The following is a 23,316-nucleotide window of genomic DNA, read 5'->3' as shown; positions in this document are numbered from 1 at the left end:
TTATTAGTTACATATGGCAATAATAAGAAACGTTTGTCGATATTGTGAAACAGCGAAAGTGGAAAATCATAACTTCCCGTTTTGCTGTGGTACATGAACGCATCAGCCTAACATGAGAAGCAACACCAGAGTAGGTGGGACCATCTGAGTGATAAAAACCTTTAGTTTCCTGGTTTACGCTGTTTTTTGGCCTACGTACAGACAGCACGGTCACCGACACAGGTAGGGTTTTTGTACCATTTGCGATGAGATAAGTGTTTGGAGCGATATATAACACTTTTTACGGTCTTTTAAATTTGACGCAATAGACTTGAGACTGCGGCACGGGTGGGGGCACTCGGTCACTTCTGGGTGTGCCCAATTTTATTAAGTTAACGGTTGCTTTTTAAAATCTCGGCCAACATGCCACGACTATGCAACTCCGGTTTTATTACAGTAATGACTCTTGGAGTTGGAGAGTTAATAAAAAGTTTGGTTTGTGCATGCATCAATTTTTCCAATCCAGTTGCTCAATTCTTGGCACGTACTACAGTATTGTTGTATGATCACTGACACACGACTAAAATCAGATGCTTTATATGATCTTATTTACTTGTGACATTTACTTGAGTGTGCTGTGTTTGTTCTTGTTCTTATAGGTGTTATAATTGCAGCATAATTACATAAGCTGTTAAAGTGCAGGCTACAAAATCTACACACACACAATTGTGCTCCACAAATAGTCATACAAGATTGTTTATGACTAAATTAATGCATGTTTGAAATAAAGAGAAGCACAGTGAAAATGGTAAACATCCTTGCCTTTCAGTCATGAGGTTTTAGGTTCAAATCTCCAGCCTTCCAAATGTCAAGTTTGCATGTCCTCTCCATGCTTCCTCCCACATTCCAAAACACCCATGTGAGATTTATTGAAGACTTTAAATTGACCTTTGTCTGAAATTTATCAATATGTGCCTTGTAATTACCAGAGCGTACCCCACCTTCGCGACCCCCCCCCCCCCCCCAAGTCAGCTGCGATAGGCTCCAGCTCACCTGTGACCCTAATGAGCACAAGCGCCTTAGAAAAATGGATGGAAGGATGGAAATTAACTGAACAATAGCAGTCATAGTAGCAGTAGTAGAACAGCAAACACACACCCATGCATGTATTTACACACTTTAAAGGAGTCAAATGTGTGATGACGACACACATTGTCTCAAATATATCCAGTGGCAGCCCCCAGGCCCTACTGTTATGTATACAGTAGGTTATGTATGTTAACAGTATTTGCATGTTTGATCACTTAATGTTTATCTTGTTGAGTTTGCCCTTGATGGAATGAGGATAAATTGTATTATTGAACATAGCTGGATTGATGGCTAGATTAAAATCAGCATTAAAAAGTAAATTAAAAATAATGCAAATTAAATTAAATACAATTATGTCATGTGACTTGGTGGAGGGATTGTCATCAATAAAATAACGTAATTAAAAAAAAACATAAAAAAACATACAAAATTAAACCATGCCCTGTGATTGTGTAGAGGCAGTATTCAGTAAACGTATACAGTACATTAAATAAAGCATTTAATTAAATTTAAAATAAAACATTTACATTAATATTAAATTGAATTAGACCCCATGATTGGGCATATAGGAAGTGTAATAAGTAAAATTAAACTTTTAAGCAACTAAAAATATAATTAAACTGTGGACTTTAATTGGATATAAGTAAAATATGTAATGACACATAACATATACACATTTATGTATAACACATGTCTATTGTCTATGTGTACACTTGTATATTAATCTGGACATAATGCGGCCATTTCAGCGTGTAAGATGATCCACGCAGGCAGGAAACAGTCAGCTGTGCAGCGTGGTTAATCTAATTACAGGTGTGTTCAAACTAAAGAACAACACAAGACTTAATGGGATTAGCCAGGATGCGAGAAAGCTCGTCAACTGTGTGTGAACGAGAGCCTCCATGGCACGATGAAGCACATGCATTATTGAAATGGGGGTTAATGAGGGCCTCCATCAACAATACAACCTGATGCTACAGCTTCCATGTTATTAACCGAGCCACGTTATTTTGCAGCTTTCGCTTAACTCCACCAAGGACATCTCCATTCATCTCACTATGGCAGCGGTAAGTCTAGTACTATTTTTTTTTTTTTCATTTTTGTCGAATATGGCTATACGTTGAAATACGGTTGTTGTGCTATTCTTTCTTGCAAACAATGAGGAAAAGGGCCTGTTCCTGTCACCTTTATTTTTCATATTCATAGCAGATGCAATAACGTGTAATATGCACTTTAACACCTAATTGTAAACTTGGCTACCGAGGCAGTAGTTAGATTAAGACAGGCGTCTACAACCTGCGGCTCGGGAGCCACATGTGGCTCTTTAGTCTCTCTCCTGTGACTCCCTATGGATCTCTAAAAAAAAACAAAAAAAATAGTGGCAATTATTTTTTTTACTTTTTTTTTTTTTTAGAGAGAAAATATTATTTATATGAATTATTAATTAAATAAAAAAGTGAGTAAGTAAATGTTCCAAAAATGTCAGAATCTCAATTTTTGAGAAAGGCGAAAGGTAGATGAAAGTTTAAAAAAAAGAAAAAATCCTAAAAATGTCTAAAACGTGACCACATAAAGTCCAAATGGAAGAAATGCCAAAAATTTCAGCGAATTGAATAGAAATGATAGAAAAGAAAACGTTCAAAAAGTAACCATAACGTGTCCAACAACAAAAGAAGAAAGGCAGAAAATTACCTTAAAATTACCTTAAGCGGACGATTTTCTGCAATTGTCGAGTTCTAGTCATCATCAAAAGTCAATTTTCTCGCAACATGGCCCCTTTCATACTCCAATAATTTTATATAAACTATATCATTGTCTCAGTCTTGATAATCGGTTGACTACCAAGGTCATTATTTTCTCTGTGCATAATTTAATGATATTCTATTAGAAAACTTACATAAAGCGACTTTAAAAGATTACAAGAAAGTACTTTGTCAATTCAAATTTCTGCATTTCCCCACTCGTACACGAGTTTTCCGCCACATTCTTGACTGATTTCCTTTTCTCTTTTTTTCAACGACCAGATTGGAAACCGTGGAACAGTGACCGAGGCGTCTGGGTTCGACCCAGAGGCAGACGCCCAGAGACTGCGCGAGGCCATGAAAGGAGCTGGTGAGTCTCACAAAATAGTGTCTCCATGGAAAAACAAACAACTCCTCCTACTCTTTGGGGAAAGTAAAAAATTCCATCTTGCTCAGGTTCTCTTTATTGCCCATTCACGCTGATGTCCTCGTGCTTTGCCTAATTTCCGTGTTGGTTTTGACAGCTATACATTGAGGCCACAATCATGTTTTTATCGCCCACTGGGAACGGGAATGTTGATTTCGTTAGCAAGCTTAATAATCTTCCCCTGACTCTCTTCCAAACAGATGCTTTCTGTGTGTAGGCTAACTTGCTTTTCCCTGATTGTGACCAAATCACGAGACGGATGCCTCACATTGGAACACTGAAAATAATCAGTCTTACTTTTTAACGGGAGAAAATGTCTCGCAGGCACTGACGAGGCTGTCATCATTGAGATATTAGCCCACCGCACCATCGCCCAGAGGCAGCGCATCAAGGAGGCCTTCAAACAGGCGGTGGGGAAGGTGAGAGTGAACAAAATGGTGTCTTACCCCCCCATCCTAATTATAGAAAGAAACAAAATGAGGCAGCTGGAGAGTTGGAAAACAGATGTATTCACATCTTAATTCCCCGTGTGGTGCATTTTTTCTACATGCAAAGCAGACTCGGGTTGTGTTGCCATGGCGCTGTTAACGTGACTGTTGATCATTAGCTCAAAGAAGCAGAAATGGATACTAGAACAGGAAAGAGAACAGTGAGAGCTCTGTGTGATCTGCAGGAGAGACCGTGTTTTAGAATCGATAAGAAGTGACGTTTGCCATGTTGATGTTGAGATAATGATTAGACTGTGGTGCTGTGGCAAAATTGGGGAAGTTGTTAGAAGCGAGTGAGTCATACTCTGATGACTATTCATGCACCAGATCAGGAAAAAGGTGCAATTTATTTTCAATGTCTCTCATATTAACTCATTAACTGCCATTGACGGCTATAGACGTCAAAAATTCATTTGAACTATTTCTATTAGTTTAACATTTTTTTCCACTTTTGTTAACAAGAGTATGAAAACCTAGGAAAAAATTGTACATTTAGACCAGATATAGAATGTATGATTAATCATGAGTTAACTATTGAAGTCATGCAATTAATTACAATTAAAAAAATTAATCGCCTGACGACCTAATTTTTAATAATCTTTTCTTTTTTTAAATAATCTTTTTTCAAAAAAATAAAAGATTATTAAAAATTAGGGCGTCAGGCGATTGTAATTAATCGCATGACTTCAATAGTGAACTTGTGATTAATCACAAATGTTATATCTGGTCTAAATGTACAATATTTTTTTCCTAGGTTTTCATACTCTTGTTAACAAGAGTGAAAAAAAATGTTAAACTAATAGAAATGGTTAAAATGAATTTTTGACGTCTATAGCCGTCAATGGCAGTTAATGAGTTAATATGAGAGACATTGAAAATAAATTGCACCTTTTTCCTGATCTGGTGCATGAATAGTCACCAGAGTATGACTCACTCGCTTCTAACAACTTCCCCAATTTTGCCACAGCACCACAGTCTAATCATTATCTCAACATCAACATGGCAAACGTCACTTCTTATCGATTTTGACGTATATAGCCGTCAATGGCAGTGAATGTGTTAAGAAGTATAGCTCAAATGGATTCCAGATGGGGAAAAAAAGGCAACCATGAATAGGGCGGTGGGATATGGTTATGATAGCACTGTTAAAACAAAGATCTAAGATCATTAGTGTGTGTAGGTTACCTAGTAAAAATGTTTGGCGCCACACCCATTTCTTTCCATCCACAGGAGTCACGTTGATTGCACTCATAACACAAAACGGAACATTTAAAGCCATGCAGAGCCGTATTATTTCCGGCAGTGTTTTGAATTGGTTTGTGCCCCACCTCCTCAGGACCTGGCTGACGAGCTGTCGTCAGAGCTGAGCGGGAACTTCTGCAGCGTGGTGCTGGGCCTGCTCATGCTGGCGCCCGTGTATGACGCTCATGAGCTGAGAACCGCCATAAAGGTCAGAGTTGCTTTTTGGAAGTTTGGTACCGCTAACAAAGTAAAAAAGATTGAATTTGAATCATGAATCAGATCTATAGATCTCTTTTTTTTTTTTAGAACACGTTCTGTGGGTTGTCTTAACATACTGCATATTGTATGACGGCAGGGGGCTGGAACAGAGGAGGCGTGCCTCATTGATATTCTGGCTTCCAGGTCTAATGCTGAGATCAAAACCATCAATGTGTTCTACAAGAAGCGTGAGTGCCAATTTTACCATCAAGGAGTGTTAAAATAGTATTGTTAAGTGTTTTTCCTGGCTCAAATTGAGGCTGAGGTGCTATCATCCTGACTATGATGGGTGACTACCGATACCAGGTATCGGTATGGGTGCCAATACCAGTCTTATTTTAAAGTGTTGGTACTCACGATGGCCACCCTCCTGCGGCCGTTTTAGGATCAGGGACAAGAAGAAAAAAATTATATGAATACAAAATTGCCAATAAGTTCATGCAAGTTTAAGGGAAAATAATATACAGGCGCTCCCCTACTTCCGAGCGATCGTTCGTAAGGTGAATTTGTTCGTAAGTTGCTTCAGTGCTATATTTTGTATTATAATTTATGTTTAAAGAGAATACGTACAGTACTGTACTACGTATGTTAGAGAGAGAGAGCGAGAGACACACACAGTATGTACATGTACGTAATAAGATAAATAAAATGAAGTTTAACTTACTTTTGGAAGATGTACTCGATGCTTAAGGATTTGATGGAGGAGGAGGAGGAGGAAGAGGAGGATTTTATATCATGAGAGGTTCTTCGTCGTCGCTGGAATGGGCTTCAAAAGTTACTTCCTCCTCCGTAACTTCAATGTAGGAAGAAGTTGAGGGTCGCAGAGAAGAAGATGAGGGTTGATGAGTATCTTCCTTGGAGGATTTACTAGAAACTGGCCGAAAGAAGCGATCTAACGACGATTGCACAGTTTTCTTCTTTTTTCATCACAAATGATGCGGTAGCACTGTATGGCATCATTCAATTGATTTGCAACCTTTGTGCAACGTTCAATATTTGGGTCTTGCTGCTCGAAGAGTGCGATGGCTTCTTCATGGGGACAGGCGTTTCTTCCTCCTCCTCCTCGACACGTTGCTGAGCCTGGGTGAGCTCTCACAGCGCCAAGCGTCGGTATTAGCGGCGGAAAGAAGCACTACAGTACTCGGAAAAAGGCACGCAATACAAAATCTAATTTACAGCATCTCTTTCCGAACATTTTTTGACATGCGCGCATATATAGGTCTTTCTTTAAAATCATCTGTCGTTTATGGGTGGGGAATTTTATTTACTAATGGTATCTGTATTTAGTATCAGTAGCAGTGACTACTTAAGAGTTGCGAAAGTGCTATCCAACATCCCTAATTCTGACTATGCGCCATGACGTCTATTTATTCTGTAAATTCAACTGACTTGCGTTCATTTTTTTTACAGACATTATATAATAATCCCATGCTTCAATAATAAGAATAATAGTTCCAATAAGAATATGACTATTATTCATGTAAAAGCATTCGTTCATTATCAGTCACTTGGGCTGGAAGGTGGTGAGCAAATAAGGTGAAGGTGGCCGCCTCAGAATTTTGTACACAGGAAAAATCCTGGTTATTATTGCCAAAGTCCTAACTATGAGCACATAACAAAATGTGACTATTATTTATTGTCAATATAACCTCAACATTAGGTACACCAAATGCACAAATTAACAATTGTTACTTTAAAGGGGAAGTCAACCTCGCAAAAAATTCTTGACAATAATATGTTTTATGCAGTCCCACTAGTCTAAATACGGTATTTTGGTTAATACTATGTTATTGGAATATGAGTTAAAGGTCTCATATTATTCACCTTTTCAACATGCTAAAATAGTTCTCAAATGTGTAAAAGACATATCTGTGACATGCATTTGTCAAAATTGACTTTGGATCTAATATTTTTGCTGTCCCTAAATCAGCCCAAAAAAACGCTCTGTTCAAAACAGCCTGTTTTAGGGGTGTGTCACTTTTATGTAAATAGCTGCACCTGGCCACGCCTAGGCCACACCCTTCTCTCAGTGATTTTGGTCATGGTAGTCATGTGCTAATGTTGTGAATGGAAACGACTGGCCATGGGAGCAAAATAAAAGGAAAATACAGACATGTCTTTGTATGCATTTTCACACTATGGGACCTTTAAGATAGAAAATCGACAGCAAGTGGCAAAATGGCCGCCCCCCCTGAGATGGATAAAAAATGGCTGAATTTTGCTGTATAACTCATATTCCACAAATTTAATAATTAATCAGAATGTCATGTTTAGGCTAATAAGGTCACATATAACATCTTATTGTCAAGAAATGTTTAAGGTTGACTTTCAATCATGATATTTCTGCTTTCTGTCCGTCTATTTTTTTTTTAAACGTTTTATTTCGTTTTGGTGCCGTACATTTTTTTTTCTGGCTGCGTTGTTTGTTAAAAAACAAAACAATCAATCCAGAAGCAACATTCACCATTTTTCAAATCTATATCATTTTGTCTATCCTGCCAGAATATGGGAAGGACCTGGAGGACGACGTGTGCGGAGACACGTCGGGAATGTTGCAGCGGGTTTTGGTCTCTTTACTCACGGTAAGATATCCCCAGCACACTAAACAGCCATCCATTTTCTAGAAGACTTGTTCTCAATAGGGTCAATCAATATGTGTGTATTTTGCATGCAATGTTTTGTTTATGTGGTTCTCGACATGTCTGGAATTAAAAGAACAAAAGAGTAGAGATTTGAACCAGAACCTCTCGACTGTGAAGTTATTTTCTACTGAAAGCGTAATTACAAGAGCATTTGTTGCTCACGCAGGCCGGACGTGACGAAAGCGACACAGTGAACGAGGCCCAGGCTTTGCTGGATGCCAAGGCAAGGATTTATTTCGGTCTTTTGACAAACTGTCTTAAAAATTGCATAATAAATGTATCAATACTACGTTTGCAGGAAATCTACGAGGCAGGCGAGGCTCGATGGGGCACGGACGAGGTGAAATTCCTGACTGTGCTCTGTGTCAGGAACCAGAAGCATCTGTTACGAGGTATTTGTGAAAAAGTGTAAAAAAATGTCAAGTTTAGCGGATTTGTTTGACTTCCTGTCATGGGGGCTTGCATGTTCAACGTCTGCTTTCGTCAACAAATATGTCGTGTAACGCTTAGAGTAAATCTGGAATCTATTCGCTTCACTTTATCCGCATTTTGTTGTTTAAAAATGGGTATCCCCCCCCCGCCCCATCCATCTTGATGGAGCTTGAGAAGTGCCGCAAAGAAAGAGAAAAAAAAGGGCACCAAGCTTGTGGCATCATATTCTAAAAGACTTGATGTTGTACTGGCTAAAGCGAAGGTGCATCACCAAAATACAGCTTCTTTTTTTTTTAACCTTTAACCCTTGCTGAAACAATATTCACTGCTTTTGTGCTCAGGCCAAATCAATAACAGCAATAACAGTATCGCTTTGGCGCCATCTGGTGGCATCTTGCTGCCAAGGAATTATGTTGAAGTGAATTGAGGAGCTTCATGTAGACCACTGGTTCTCAAATGGGGGGCACGTGAGATTTGAACGTATAAAAAAATGGCATTCATTCAAAAATTATTCAAACATAATTATCAAATTATGTAAATATTAAGAAAATACATTATTAGGTATTCAATTTCATTATCCAAAAAAATACTAGAATGGTTTGGCCCAACCTGCCATATAGAGCATCACTTCAAATTTTTATTTAAAATTGAATTTAAGGTTTATTTTGAGCCCAAAGGAGGACACTTGAAGTTGATAGTAATTTTTATGCGTACAAATATTTATGTATAATTAGGTTGATTAGCAATGTGATTTCTTAGCTTAGTCCTCTTTAGTTTCTATGTCTTACGGCTTTCTCTCATTATAGAGTTTTTTTTTTTTTGGTAGAATTTTTATGGGACTTTTTTTTCCTTCTAAATTCCATTTTGGAATAAGGCTGTACATGGGAAAAGTGAAGCGCTGAATACTTCATTATGTTATCTTTCCTCAACTTTGTGTTTTTGTTCAGTGTTTGATGAGTACCAGAAAATTTCTGGGAAAGACATTGAGGAGAGCATCAAGAGGGAGATGTCAGGTTGTTTGGAGGACGTCTTCCTGGCCATAGGCAAGTCGCTTGCACCGATAACAATGCCGCAGGTGTTGACGGCAGGCAGAAATATTTACTCTGTTGTCTTTCTCCAGTGAAATGCATGAGGAACAAGCATGCCTTCTTTGCCGAACGTCTGTACAAATCAATGAAGGTGAGTCGTTCATGCTTCGGTGGGAGCATGAAAAATTCAAGTTGACATGTTTGCTGACATTGTGCGCGTGTGGGCAGGGTCTGGGCACCACGGACAGCGTGCTCGTGAGGACCATGGTGTCAAGGGCGGAGATTGACATGTTGGACATCAAGGCGCAGTTCCTGAAGATGTATGGCAAGTCTCTCCACTCGTTCATTAAGGTGAGATACTCAATCGTCAATCAGTCAACCTATCAGCCAATCAATCACTCAGTCAGCAATACACTAATGCTGGAATTAACTTAATATCTATCTATCTATCTATCTATCTATCTATCTATCTATCTATCTATCTATCTATCTATCTATCTATCTATCTATCTATCTATCTATCTATCTATCTATCTATCGTTAGCTAGCTAGCTAGCCAGTTTGCTAGCTAGCCAGTTTGCTAGCTAGCTAGTTAGCTAGCTAGCCAGTTAGCTAGCCAGATATGGCTATCTAGCTATCTCTTGTTATATCTATTTATCTACAGTGGATATAAAAAGTCTATACACCCCTGTTCACATGCGAGTGTTTCATGGTATTAGGGCTTCAACTATGATTATTTCAGTAAACGATTAATATGTCTATATTTTTGTAGGTTAATCAATGAATCAGAGAAGGAAAAAAATTTTACTTTTTTTTTCAAAAACAGAACATTATGGGGTATGCCACAGAGGAGGCGGGACTTCCGTTTTCCACACATCAGCTTTGTTTCTGTTTCCTGTTTGCGACGCATGGGCCACGTCCCAGTTCTTGCGCTTCCACCTTTGTGCCCCTCGGTTGCGCGTTCCCGCCGACGGGTGCCAGTGTGTAGTGTGTCTGTCTCAGTTATCCGAAGCATTTCGGAGAGTTGATATGCCCTGGCCGCTCTCGCCGATGGGCGGGAGCGCGCGGTAGGTAGGTGGGCGCAGGGGTGGGGGTCCGAGTGTTGGAACGCGGCCATCAGTGGCCGGAAACGACGCTGATGTGCCACGTCCGTGGCATCTACCCCATTTCAAATTGACAGTGCACAAATATAACATAACGTTGGGGGATCGTCCTGGATTTAAACATGGGGCCTCTTGCAAGGAATACAGAAATCTAAGAATATTTACTGTTGAAGAGATTAAATTCAGATAATTTGGACAATTTTAAATAAATAAAAGTCTGTCTGTCTGTCTATCTATCTTGGCTCTCTCTTTAGCTAGCTATCAAGCCCACACATCATTTACAACTTTTTCTCCTGGTCTAAAATCTACTTTCTGTCACCACAGTGCCAAATTCCCAAATGCGGTAAACTCAATTTGCCCCGGCACAAAAATGAAGATGTGCCGATTTTTACACCAAGTGCACATGCGTGCACTATTAAAAAAAAAATGTTTTCAGTTGCCTGACTGCAGTTCCCCTCCTCTTCACTGGTCTCCTTTCTTTCCTTAGGGAGATACATCGGGTGACTACCGCAAAATCCTTTTGGAACTGTGTGGAGGAGAGTAAAAAAAACAACAACAACACAGAGAGAGATCAGCCATCCACATGTTGCTTTATGGAGCACATCGTCAGCCCTACTGTGTGTGGATGACTCACTTTTCCTAATCTTCTATGGCCTTTACATTTCTCAACTTCAACTGACCAAGGTGCCTTGTTTTACTGTATCTATGACCGATTAAACCAAAGACCAGTGACCTTTTACACATGTCAGTGTTTTTCTTACCGATCACCGTCTTTAAGGATTTACGTGTGGTAATAGTTCTAATATGTGCCTCCGCATCTTTACTGACACAAAAGACAAATGTTATCGGCCTCTTGTCTTGTTACCGCCCATTCAAGTCCATTTGTTTAATTGGGAGTCATTCTTCATGTGTTGAGTCAGCCCCTCAATTACATTAACAGGATCCTATCTGCAGTTTTAGACTGTGAAGTGTACTCTAATCAAGTTAAGGAGGCGGTCCCTATCCTCAAACTTGCATCTGAGCCGAGGTGTATGTAGTCTTAGCTGCTTCTGCCACTGTGGGGCAGCAGCACAACTGCGAAAAGTTGGAAGCAAGAAGAGCAAAATATATAAATAAATAGACAAAAAGGAGACACTATTGACATATTTTGTGTTTGACAGCACAATACTCTTTTTTTTTTCTTTTTTTTCTTTTTTTTCTGGAGAGCTCAATACAATACTCAATGTCATGTTTTTGTGGCTGAAAGCAAAATCTGACTCAGCTGCAGCCTTCAGAGAGTTAACGACTTTGCAACATGCGTCACCTTGACACTTTGTGCGAGCGATGGTATGAAAACCTACACATTTCTCTTTGTCATGCGTTGCATCACCATGGATTTTTTTTTTTACGTTAATATTGCTATTGATGAAAGACCTGAGGTTTCATAATGAAGATATTTATATTTTATTATTATTATATTTATATATAGATATTATATTTTTGTTCCTGCAGATGTTGATTTCAAATCTAGACTATATTCCAATTTCCATTGACGGCTATATATTGACGCCTGACGCCCCTAATTTTTAATGATCTTTTCTTTTTTAAATCGCGTCAGGCGATTAAAATTGTCAATTGTAATTAATCGCATGACTTCACTAGTTAACTCACGATTAATCACAAATTGTATATCTGTTCTAAATGTACAATAAATAAAAAAATCTAGGTTTTCACACCCTTGTTAACAAAAGTGGAAAAAAAAAGTTAAACTAATAGAAATAATTCAAATTAATTTTTGACGTCTATAGCCGTCAATGGCAGTGAATGAGTTAATGAACAAAAAATATGTATTGTTGTTAACTACTAAAACTAATTGGAGACGATACTCCAATTTTCATAATAAAAAAATATCAATGTATTAAATATTAACCTTTTTTAAACTATTATTTTCCTGCAGCTATTGATTACAATTTAAGAATATGTCCCAATTTTGATATTTCTTACTATTATTTTCATGCAGATATTAAAACTTTGCTCCAATTTTATTCATCAGAAATTGTTAATTTATATATATATATATATATATATATATATATATATACATACATACATATAACATATAAAAAAAAACCTGTAGAATCATTTAAACAGAATCACTCATTCCCAAAAATTCCCCTGACTCAAAAATTATGTTTTGTAACTCAGTTGTTATGAGCAGAATTTTGGAGCATTTTAAAAGAGCCTACTGATATATAATTCAATGTTTACCCCCAGTAACTGTTTTTATATTGTACTGATGACAAGTGGCAGTTCAGTATCTCCCTTAAGAAGGACACTTCAGCAAGCTCACAAAAAGCAGAGTGTCGAACCGACAACCTTGGGTTAGCAGACGACCACTCTAGCACCTGTGCCACGACATATTGCGGTGTATATGTGCATGTGTCATCACACAACACCAACCAGCAATATGGCAGGCTCAAGAGGTAGGGTGGTCATCTCTCAACCCGAAGGTTGTGGGTTCGACCCTTAGCCCTTGCAACCAAGTGTCCTTATACAATTGCTTCTGATTGTGTGTCACCAGCAAGTGAATGAAAATACAATGTTAAAGCACTATGAGTAGCTCCGAGGTAGAAAGTGCTATACAAGTGAAAGTGAGGTAACTTAAATTATTAAGTTAAACTTAAATTAATCCACTTGTGTTACCAAAACGATAAATAAAAGATTATTTGGAATCAAATCAAAAGTTTGGTTAGAGTTACTGTATTATATATAAACTGTTGTAATTAAGTTCCTCAAACCATTTGAGTCAAGCTAACTCATCCGATTTGACATTGTAGATGTAAATGCGCGTGAATGCTTGTTTGTCTGTATGTGTTGCCCATGACCTTAATGAGCATAATTCCATCTTGACGTGTTTCATCTGACCTGTGAATCCGAAGTGTGTATGTCATTTCGGAAAACTGCAAGAGACTGAATGAGATCTATTATGCGTACAACAGAAGGAGAAGGTAACAAATATGAAGGACGCATGATGTTACACGTCAGGAGATGCGATGAATGTCCATCTTTGTTGGATGTCTGAAGCGGCGTGTACGGAGTGTGCCGGGACTGAAATGTGACAAGAAATAGTAAAAGAAACATTTGGAACTTCAAATTCTCTTCAAATCTCAAGGATACATTTGGATTGCTTCCCCCACTTCCCTTTTTTTTCCTGCTAGTGACTTTTCATGGAGGACCAAAAATGCTAAATATGCAAAATTAGTGAAAATAAAAACTGATCAAAAATTAAATACAAAAGTAAATATAAATGGGAATAAAGCACAAATATGTGCATAAATAAAGAAAGAAAAGTAAGAATGAATATAAAAATAATAAAACAAGATAAAAAATAAATAAATGTAAAAAAAAAAAAGTGAAAATACAAAAATACCATTGAAAGGCAGTTTGCAACGGTGGAGTCCAACCCAAGACACGCTTAGGACCGCCCCTTCATTTGAATACCATTTCATGACGCATTTCAAGCTGACAGCGTCTGCAGCTTGAAATAAATAATTATGAGAGCAGCGCCTTTTTTATTTATTGATTCATATTTAAATCTATTTATATATTTATTTTTGTATTTATTTCCACATTTATTTGTATATTTATTTTTATACAATTAAGTGAAATCCAGAAAGTCTCTTTTATATATATATATATATATATATATATATATATATATATATATACAACAAAAACAGTCTTTCTCAACTTCGCTAAAGGATGTCTTGTTTTTTACCTGACATATTTAACTGTTAATACTACAGGTAATAATGGTAAAACTTAACATTTATAATGTACATTGTTTATAAATGTACCAGTAACTACAGAATTCGTAGCTCTTCTTCACACAATCTGTTAGGTTTTTGTAATCTTGAATCTACCCTGCTACAATTCCAAATGTTTCTTTCAATTTGATGATGTTGTTGTTGTTTTTTAAGCTAGAAAACATTTTGTCTACAGTACACTGTACAACCAACCTTCATATTTTCATCTTTAGCTGTCACAAACTCAACATAGGTACTGCATTTCCAGCTTGAAAATTTCTTCCTAGTTTTACACTGTGGGCGGTTTGGGCGGAAAGTAAGATTAGTGATGGGAAGTGACGGTATGCACAGTTGGAAATTAAAACCAAGGAAAAAAACAAGAATCTGTCATTGAATTTGAATGCTCAACACTGTTACTCATCACCAAAAAATAGCGCCACTTCTATTCAGCCGGCATCTTCTCACACAATACGCTGCATGCCGGTAAATAAAAGCTGGCACAAGGCCGTCGGTTATTTGCCAGCCAGCAGATTGACGCCAACCGCTGCATCGTTAATATGCAACGCTGACCACCAACTAAAGAGTTCAAGATCAACATCAGGCCATCACATGAATCTTCAAAGGAGATCTGTCATCTTATTGGCTAGCTGTCATTCCCATAAACTCCCTCTTTCTCCTCCTCCTCCTCCTCACCAGTCCCTTCTCCACGCCAGTGTGATCAGAAGCAGTGTCTGTTCAGTCGGAGAAAGAACGTGCAGTGAATATCTGTACTTCACATTGAACTTATCACAGGTAAGATACTGAACTTTTTTATTCTTAAAGGACCCCTACAATGCAATAAGCTTGTTTATGAAGAAATGAGAGATCAAGATTTTGATTTTGATTGCTTTTGATGCAACCAAACACTAACATTTATATTAAAATGTTTTTTGTTTTTTTTAAGTAAAACCAGGTTGACATTTACATTTTTATAGACTATATATAAGGCAATTAAACAAAAATATTTGTAAACAATTGCAGAGATATATTTATGTGAAAAAAACATTTTATTTATTTATTTTTTTTAAATTTATTTTTATTTTTTAAAAAGGAGAGCAATGATGATGTCAAATCGAATGAACAATACTGAGCTCTCCTAGAAAAAATAAAATAAAAATAATAATAATAATAATAATAATAAAAAAAGATATATTTATGTGATATGCAGTGCATAAAAATCGCATTTCATGAGGGTGCCCGCTCACATTGTCTGCCGCCACACGGGTCATGAGCAAGAGGTGAACAGAGTTGGCTGCGTCCGCGCACACAACAGCGCAAATTGCACTTTAAATATGGCAGCTTATGTCTGCGAAATTACCATCACCCAGTCTAACACGCCTCGGCTCAGACTTGCGCCGGTCATGAAAATAGAGTATTGTATGAGCATTTATTTTTTAATAAATATAGAACAATTATGAAAATGCATTCAGTGCAGTATTTTCTTTGTAGTATATTTAGCTTTTATTTATTTATTTTTATTTACATTTTTTAATTTGAAAATTGCCATTAATTTCATGCAATTTTAAGGAAAAAAGCTAGATTGGGATTTATACATCTTTCTTTCTTTTTTGTTACATCATTGGTGCATGCTCCATGCATTTCAAGGCCTTTACTTAAAAAAAAAAGAAAAGTTTCTTCCTAGCCAAGAAAATATTCTATCATCATTTTTTATATTATTTTTTTATTTATACAAGGTGAACATGTTACTGCACATCCCATTTAATTTATGTTACATTAATTGGATTGCATAATGTCTTACATCATTTTGATGTAGGCATTGCAAGGCAAGTGCTTTTAAAAAAAAAAAAACGCTCCATTTGAATGCTTTAACATTTTAAAGACCAGATAAACACTGAACTGTTGACTCAACTCATGCTGACATTTTCCATTTGCACATTTGGCAGAATCATCATTTCCCCTTTTTTTGCTGCACTCAAATGTCTTCTTTATCAATCATTAACACGCTGTTGCTTAAAAGCATGGTTAGTTTTCCATTTGACAATTATTTTAATTGAAGGTGATTTCTTCAACCAGCTCATGAATGTGTGACCTTTGGTATTTGATGTTCCCTTAAGGTAAAATACAGTACGTTCCCGTCTCACATATTCAGAACGGTGACGGCTTTGCCACCATGGAGACTAACGGCAGCGACGCGTACCAAGACATTTACGAGGTAGCCGCGCACGGCAACTCCAGCAACCGCAGCTCGCAGTTCGCTGACGTGGCCCTCCTGCAGACCTTCAAACCCCTGATCATCCCCTGCTACGCTCTGGTGGTGGCAGTGGGCGTCTTCGGCAACTACCTGCTCCTCTACGTCATCTGCCGGACGCGCAAGATGCACAACGTCACCAATTTCTTCATCGGCAACCTGGCCTTTTCTGACATGCTCATGTGCGTGACCTGCGTGCCCTTCACCCTGGCCTACGCCTTCAACCCCCACGGTTGGGTCTTCGGGCGCTTCATGTGCTACTTGGTGTTCCTCATCCAGCCGGTAACCGTCTACGTTTCGGTCTTCACGCTCACGGCCATAGCTGTGGACAGGTAGGTGGGTGACAAATGGTTTGGAAAATCTCAACAGCGATACCTTTCTATATCTACTTAACCCTGGAGAACCCAAGAACCCTTTTCTTCTTTGGAAAATTATGAATTATACATTAAATGACTCCTATAAGTTCACTGAACACCAAAATATGTTTTTTCAATTTTAACCCTTTTTTTTTTAACTAGCTCAGAGTTGCTAATTTATCAATATATATATATAAAACATACTCCTAGGCATTCTGCAACATGATATGAAATAGATTAACAAAAAAAAAACAATTTTACCATCTGATGGTTTGCTGAGAAGATGGTTTTGTTTGGATTGATTTCCAGCTCAACAAAACAGCATGTTGGCAGCCATCTTGTCACCACCACTCTGGCTCATGTAAGTGCAATATTCATCCACTAGATGCAGGGGTCAGAAGTGGCACTCTGGACTTTTGAAGTTAAAAAAAAAAAAAAAAGGTTATTTGAGTAGCAGAATTTATAGGGGCCAAATTTGACCCCGTGGGTTCTCCAGGGTTTTTAAGCAAAGGTGTGTTTCTGTAAAAGGTGTTCATTTGTGGAATGATTTTGGAATTGACCTGAAAAGATGTCAGTCTCTTGCTAAATTTAAGAAAAAAAGTTTAAAAGTTCAAAAAAATTACTTAAATCAGACATTAGCTGTTAAAATTGTATTTCTTTGGATGTATCGGTATGAGTGTAAAATTGTATATGTGAATATGAGGATATGATTCATAAATATATTATGGTATATGCCTATGAATCTTCATGTACATATGTTGTTGCCAAATGTGCTTATGTTAAAGTGCACTTGTATATGTGACTAGGTTTATAATTTTTTCTTTTGTTGAAATACATTAACCTTATTATTGTATCAACATGAAACGGATAAGGTGTAGGACTAGATCAGTTTTTAACTTCCTCTTACCCTTTTTGAACAAAAAAAAAAGAAGGTCTTTGTTATTTGAGTAGCAGAACTTATAGGGGCCACATTTGACCCCGTGGGTTCTCCAGGGTTTTAATACAAAATGTTCAGTTCAATGGAAAATCATTTTTCTGTGAAATGGTCAAGGCTCAAAGACACCTTATGGTGATATTGACGGATCAGGATACTTCCTTGTTTATGTTGGGAACATTATGTTATAGACACATCAATGAATCAATACATGTCCCCTTTTTACCTTTTGATCTAAATGCATGTGTCCTTAATGTTCTGTGCTACAAAAGCTGCGATTTAAAAGCCCATTACCGCTGCAGATGCATTTGCAGCGTATAGTATATTTTTGTCAAGCAAACGTTCCTGCAGTCAACAGTCCTTGTTAATTATGTACTTCTTTAGAGCACAGCAGCAGCTTTTTAACACCATCCATTAGGAGTAACGTCAGTATCTTTCTTTTCAAAGAAATCTGTCAGTGCCATTCAGCTGAGCTCTATAATGGTCGCCTCCTGAAATTAAACGTTATAAACATGCCGGGGGCTTTTGTACATATGCATATTTATACAAATTGGTCAATCCTCTAAATTGCCTGGCGTGTCATGTCGTAAATCACAGGATGAGCTCAACACCATCGCTCAGGAATTTGAGAGTATTTTGAAGCCCCGATCAACAAAACCAAGCGGTTATGAAAATGTTTGGTTGTCATCCAAAAGTAGTCACTTGTCTGACCTTCATCAAACTCTAATTCGTTGGTATTAATTAACACACTAAACCCATTAATGGCCTATGCGCTTTTGCATAGTGAATCCTTGAAACGATCGGCAAACTTCAGCCAACATCATTTGGGCAAATTTCTTAGAAGTTTGAGCCATGGAATTCACCCAAAATGGCTGCTTCAAACCAAAACTTGAGTTTTCATACATTTTTAGACTTTTTGCATTTCTGTAAAATTTCTGACATTTTTGGCAATTGTATGGACATGTTGTGGGGATTTTCCACCTCTCTTCTTCCATTCTGAGACTTTTGGGGAAATTTTTTCTGCCTTTTTTTGCTATCAATTTTCTAAAATTTTTGGTCATTTTCGGGATTTCTTCTTTTTTTTGGGGGGGAGGGCATTTTATGGTATTTCTTCTTTTGTTTTGGGACATTTTATGGTTACTTTTTGAACATTTTCTTTTCTGCCTTTTTTATTAAATTCTCTGACATTTTTGGCAATTTCAATGACATTTTATGGTAATTTTCTGCATTTTCTTTCCTGTTTGGAAATTTTTAGGTATTTTTAAAAAACATTTTCATCAACCTTTTGTCTCTCTTTTTCTAATAACTTACAAATTTGACAGAGACATTTTTGAATATTTAATTATTCATCTTTTAGTTAATTATTAATTCATTTTTTATATCTAAAAAATTCAAATATGTAAAAAAAAAAAAAAATCAATTTTAATTAAAAAATTTTTAGAGATCCACAAGGAGCCACAGAAGAGGGACTAAAGAGCCACATGTGGCTCTAGTGCCGCAGGTTGCAGACCTCTGTCCTAGAGATTCTGTCTGAATTGGTACCACGCATACTAGACAAACGCGGTGCTAAAATCTGAAAAATGTTTGGTGTTCACCACTTTGTGGAATACGGAAGAACAATTTGATGAAGTGTCACACGGTGTGTGGATGAAGGTCTCGCCCTGAAAAGATCCATACTGACAAGAATGTATAAATACAGTAACTCCATTCCTGATGCTCTTCATATAGACAAATGACTTGACAAATACTGGAAAATTATAACCAAATAAATGATTATATTTATATTATTTAAGGAAATTGATGTCCAATTAGTAACATGTGATTATCAATACCACCATATCATTGCATACACAATCAAATGATCTGTCATTAATTTTTAAGGGTAGGCTAAAGCTGTCAAATGAGTTTGAAATGATTGTAAAATGTTGTGGAATCATAGTTTGTGGTCTATGTTCAATTCAAAATATTAATACAGGTAATAACAAAGATTTTCATGCGGGGCGTCAATTACTGTTTTTTTTGTTTTGTTTTTGTTATCCACCACAAGGCTTGGTCACTATTAGATGCAAACTGATTTTCGTTACATATAAGCTATAATCAAAACTAAAGATATTTTATTTTGTGTGTGTATTGACACTAGGGGTGTGCTAAAAAAAAACGATTCTGATAAGAATAGCGATTCTCATTTAGTACAATTCAGAATTGATTTTTTATTTAAATGATTTTATACTGTCCTGCCCTTGTTTGTGTGTACCTTTATTGGGAGTGCCATTCATGTTGTACCCGGTTTGGCCACTTAGGGGCAGTGTGGTTCAGCGCGTTCCGATATACTTGTTAAGTTGTAGCCACATTAGCAAGTAGAAGGAAAAAAAATCACAATCAAGTTATTCCAATAAAAGTTGTTTTTTTTGCAGCGTAAGAAGAGCATATGAGAGTGAGTAATGTTAACATGCTTCTCTGTATACATTCCTGAAGCATTTTGCATGAATAGCCGTTTGCTTGAGTGGTAAAAGTGTTGCAAGTAGCGAGCTAATTGGCATTAGCGAGAGATCGTGACGATTATTTGCACATCTATAAATTGAAGCAGAAATCATTGTCAATCAAATCACTTTGAATCAAAAATCATTCTGACTCGAAAATCGATTCCGAATTGAATCGCAGACCCAAAAATCGGAATCGGATCATGAGACCCACCCCTAATTGAGCTACTACCATAATTTAATTTTGCCACATTTTAGTTTCTTGAAATCCATCCATATATAATGCATTTTTCCATATTTGTAGATATTACGCGACGGTACACCCCCTGAAGAAGCGCACCTCCGTGGCCACCTGTGCGTGCGTCCTCGCAGGGATCTGGCTTCTGTCCTGCGGCCTGGTCGCTCCGGCCGTGAGCCACACCTACCACGTGGAGTTCAAGGAAGAAGGCTTCACCATCTGCGAGGAGTTCTGGCTGGGCCAAGAGAAAGAGCGGCGGGCCTACGCGTACAGCACCCTGCTGATCACGTATGTCCTGCCCCTGTCTGCCGTCTTCGTCTCCTACTTGTGCATTACGGTCAAGCTGAAAAAGTGCGTGGCGCCCGGCCACAGAACCCAAGAGAAGGCCAGCGCCCAGCAAGCCCGCAAGAGGAAGATCTTCCGCCTGGTCGCCCTCTTGGTGTCCGCCTTCGCCGTGTGCTGGCTCCCTATTCATGTTTTCAACATGCTGCGTGACATCGACATCCGTCTGATTAACAAGCGCTTCTTCCTGCTCATCCAGCTGCTCTGCCACCTTTGCGCTATGAGCTCGTCCTGCTGCAACCCTTTCCTCTACGCGTGGCTGCATGACCGATTCCGCGCTGAGCTGAGGAAGATGCTCAAGTGCCGCAGCCGGGTCGGCGTGCCGGTCAACCGCTGCACTGCCGGCGTGGTCTTGTAGCCCCGCCGTGAGGAAGGAATGCAAAGGCTGCTATTCATGGTATCATCAATCCATTCGCTATAAAGCTAAGGTGACGGAAGCCTGATCCAGGTGATGTTGGGCGAAAGGCAGACTATACCCAAGACTGGTCGTCAGTCAATCATAGGGCACATATGGCAACAGACGACCATTCACACTCAACTTAACTCATTCACTGCCAGCCCAGTTAAAACAGATTCTTCAACACAAATGTACTCATCTTTTCTTTGATCCTTCCTCGGGTCTCCTGACAACCTCACGACTCTAGCTGGATTCTGAAGTATTCGGTTTAGGTGAACGGTATGGGATTTTAATTAGGTTTTAGGTGAACTAATGAGTACACACTCACACGCACGCACACATGCACATACTCACCCACATACTTTTTTTTTTTTTTTATAAAAATAAAAAAGAGAGCAATGATGATGACATCGGTAAAATGACCGAATGAACAATACTGAGCTCTCCAAGAAAAAAATAAATAAAAAGATTCTTGACGTCTATAGCCGTCAATGGCGCTTGACGGGAACTAAACCAACACTGCCTGCATCAAAATCAGGATAGTCAACCACACGTCTGGAGCCTATCCCATTTGTTTCAGGCAAAACAGACTCAATCCTGGTCTGGTCGACAATCAATCACAGGGCACTACTGTATTCCGATAAACAACCATTTTTTTAACACTCAATTCATGCCATTCCTTAGTAGGAAATGAACACACATTGGTCAAGATGATTCATCCTCATCATTGTCCTAAGTTTTCACAAGTTTAGCATCAAGCCCAGAAGTTAATGGCCACAAATAACAAAATTAACAAACATGCTAATATTAGCTTATCTTGTCTGCCACGGTTCCTGTCAACCCTCTTTAAAGACCCTGTAATGTGATTTCAGAGATTAAATATGACTAAATCATTAAATATTAAATATGATAAATTAATTTAAAACTAGTTTTCCTGATTTTTTTTGGGGCCAGCTAAATAGTTAGTGGCCCCTTGGGCCCGGCATAAGTTGCTCCTCCCCACGATAAGAGAACATGAGCGCCCTCGTTCGCAGTTAAGGTTCTTCAGCACAAATGCAGAGTGCGGTTAGCGAGCTAGCTATGCCTCCGCTGACGTGACTGCTACAGAGCGCCTCGTTGTCAGCCATGAACGTCATGCAGAGAAAGACGGCAAAACAGGTGGTTCGTGCTGACGTGGCTGCATTAGAGCGCCACATCGTCACGGCATGGAAATCTCCGTGAGGAATGGTGGGGGGAAAAAAAGTTTAAATATCACATTAATGGAGAAAAAAAAGCTTTGATATAATTTATTATATCATATCATTAATTTATTGATATTATTTAATCTGTCAAATGTTCAAAAATGACAAAAACCTTGCACATTTAAAATATGAATAGTTTTGTGTCAATTTTTTTATATCCACTGTATTTTATATATACTACAGAGAAAATATTTTGATTTAAAATCAGTTTGTTTCCTTAAAAGCCCGTCTGACTTGCAATGCTATGTCAGCTGTTTTTTGTGTTTTTTTTGCCAGTAATGATTGTGCAAATGTAATTTGTGTTGTCTGTGAATTCTAAGACTAATAGAGTACATTACTCTAAAAACAGCTGGGTCCAATTAAAATTGTGGTAAAAAATGGACCGACTTGCAGCTAGTTGGGACAAAATAACCCAAATTGGGTCAAAACCGGATTGACCCGCTGTTTGGGTCAATTTGACCTAATTTTATGGGATGTTTTACACAAAAACAACCCAGAAAGTTGGGTCAAATTGACCCGAGTAGCAGACCTGCCCAATTTTGACCCAACTGTTTTTAGATTGTACCTATTAAGTGGTTGATATCCAATAAAAATCAATGTTGTTAATTGTTTTCGCAATAGTTAGTTTTTAAGTTTTTCAAAATGGAATGGGGGGAGAAAAAAAATATTTACTGTAAGCTATTAAGATATAACGCATGTCAAATTTTGTGAAACTTAAATAAACGGATTAATTTTTAAAAAAAGATCTGAAGGTGAACACCTCTGTAGATGATAAAATGCTCATGTATAATGTCTAAGTTGTATTCAGTATAATTCTGATTTCCCTGTGACTGCACATAGAGTGAACAGTCATGAATAAAATATC

At 37.8% G+C, this 23,316-nt stretch overlaps 2 protein-coding genes across 2 annotated transcripts; both read left to right on the top strand.

Moving 5' to 3' along the window:
- Positions 1-99: 99 nt before the first annotated feature.
- anxa4 (annexin A4) lies at positions 100-11,169 on the top strand. Its single transcript, XM_077543066.1, has 13 exons — positions 100-222; positions 2,085-2,135; positions 3,093-3,180; positions 3,562-3,656; positions 5,062-5,175; positions 5,323-5,413; positions 7,728-7,807; positions 8,034-8,090; positions 8,166-8,259; positions 9,247-9,342; positions 9,420-9,478; positions 9,556-9,678; positions 10,918-11,169. The coding sequence occupies exons 2-13, from the start codon at positions 2,127-2,129 to the stop codon at positions 10,972-10,974; spliced, it is 963 nt and encodes a 320-aa protein (XP_077399192.1). The 5' UTR covers positions 100-222; positions 2,085-2,126; the 3' UTR covers positions 10,975-11,169.
- A 3,766-nt stretch (positions 11,170-14,935) lies between these two features.
- prlhr2b (prolactin releasing hormone receptor 2b) lies at positions 14,936-22,884 on the top strand. Its single transcript, XM_077543154.1, has 3 exons — positions 14,936-15,007; positions 16,330-16,795; positions 20,538-22,884. Exons 2-3 carry the CDS (start codon positions 16,386-16,388, stop codon positions 21,169-21,171), a joined length of 1,044 nt encoding a protein of 347 aa, XP_077399280.1. The 5' UTR covers positions 14,936-15,007; positions 16,330-16,385; the 3' UTR covers positions 21,172-22,884.
- Positions 22,885-23,316: the final 432 nt, after the last annotated feature.

This window comes from Vanacampus margaritifer, chromosome 14 (genome assembly GCF_051991255.1).
Source record: "Vanacampus margaritifer isolate UIUO_Vmar chromosome 14, RoL_Vmar_1.0, whole genome shotgun sequence".
Classification (NCBI taxonomy): domain Eukaryota; kingdom Metazoa; phylum Chordata; class Actinopteri; order Syngnathiformes; family Syngnathidae; genus Vanacampus; species Vanacampus margaritifer.
Note: the sequence above shows the minus strand (reverse complement) of the source record. Positions and strands in the feature narration are given on the sequence as shown.